The 1,370-nt window shown below is 48.5% G+C and overlaps 1 protein-coding gene across 1 annotated transcript; it reads right to left on the bottom strand.

The window, feature by feature from the left end:
* Positions 1–647: 647 nt before the first annotated feature.
* MONBRDRAFT_30653 (uncharacterized protein) lies at positions 648–1,342 on the bottom strand (the record flags this gene model as incomplete). Its single annotated transcript, XM_001751100.1, has 2 exons — positions 648–1,262; positions 1,304–1,342. 2 exons carry the CDS (start codon positions 1,340–1,342, stop codon positions 648–650), a joined length of 654 nt encoding a protein of 217 aa, XP_001751152.1.
* Between the last annotated feature and the right edge of the window lie 28 nt (positions 1,343–1,370).

Below are 1,370 nucleotides of genomic sequence, written 5' to 3'. Positions count from 1 at the left end.
CAGAATGGGGGTACAGCTGCATGAGGTCCAGTCGTCGCACGCAAGTAGTCTGGAGAAGAAAAAAAAATGAAAAATTTGAAATTTGAAATTTGTAATTGTACGAAACATGTGTTCACAAAATGTCATCATGAGCTTTTAAGAAAGAGGGGCATTGTAAATTTACAGTTTACATGAGAATAGAGGGGCGTTATGAATTTAGGAAGACATGTAAAATAAGAGAGGCATTATGAATTTAGGAAGTCATGTAAAATAAGAGAGGCATTATGAATTTAGGAAGTCATGTAAAATAAGAGAGGCATTATGAATTTAGGAAGACATGTAAAATAAGAGAGGCATTATGAATTTAGAAATACATGTAAAATAAGAGGGGCATTATGAATTTGGAAAGACATGTAAAATAAGAGAGGCATTGTGAATTTAGTAAAAAAAGAGGGGCATTGTGGAATTATAGTCAACATGAGAATAGAGGGGTTTGGTGAAACAGGTCTTACGAACCTTGGATTCGCCAACATCGAATCTGCCCCAAATTTGTGTGACAACGCCAGTCAAATAACACGCTCTCTCTCACACTAGCCAACAGAAATTCTTGACGCTAACAACTGCGTCTTAATGTCATCACAAGGAAGGTGGATCATTCCCGGAATTCCTTACACTAGGGCTGGCATGGCCTCCAGCAGCAGCAAAAATTGGACCAGGCGTGTCCCAAGACTCAGGTACCTGCTGACGGTTTGCGGCTGTACTTGCCGCATGGGGCGATGCTGATACTGCCCTTCATTGTCGTCAAACAGACGCGTCACCGCAGCAGCGGCCAGGCCCTGATCCGAGAGCTGCTCGTAGGCCGTCCAGAACAGCTCGTGCATGCCCGACTCAAGGAGTGCCGACGGGGTGTTGTGGCCCAGTTCGACCATGCGCTCTGGCTTCAGCTCGTTGATGATCAGCGTCATGCCCACGCTATCGTAAAACGGATGCATCTGGTGAACGCCGTGCGGGCATCGCTTATCCTCAGCCTCCGAGGCCATGGCCTGGGTGCTTGAGATAAACTGCTTGAACCGCTGCTGCTCCTCCAGCTCCTCCTCGCTTTCGCTCACATCGGCTGCCGAGGCGTCGTGGCTTTCTTCGACAATGACCTCGACACAGCGGGCTCCAGCACCGCGCAGCGGCTTTTGCAGCTTGACTCGTCGAGGCGGCTGATTGATATTGGGGTCACCAACGTGTTTGTTGTGCAAATGAAAGTGCAGGCTATTCTTCGTCGTGAAGCATGCCTGACAAATGGGGCAACTCACGCCGTCCAGAATGGGGATACCTTCCACAGGCGCTCGAGGCCCAGCCTCTGTTGCAACATCCTCTGTTGGCTCCTCGGGCTGCTCAGA

This window comes from Monosiga brevicollis, genomic scaffold (genome assembly GCF_000002865.3).
Source record: "Monosiga brevicollis MX1 MONBRscaffold_228 genomic scaffold, whole genome shotgun sequence".
Classification (NCBI taxonomy): domain Eukaryota; class Choanoflagellata; order Craspedida; family Salpingoecidae; genus Monosiga; species Monosiga brevicollis.
This window is presented reverse-complemented; position numbering and strand designations above follow the sequence as displayed.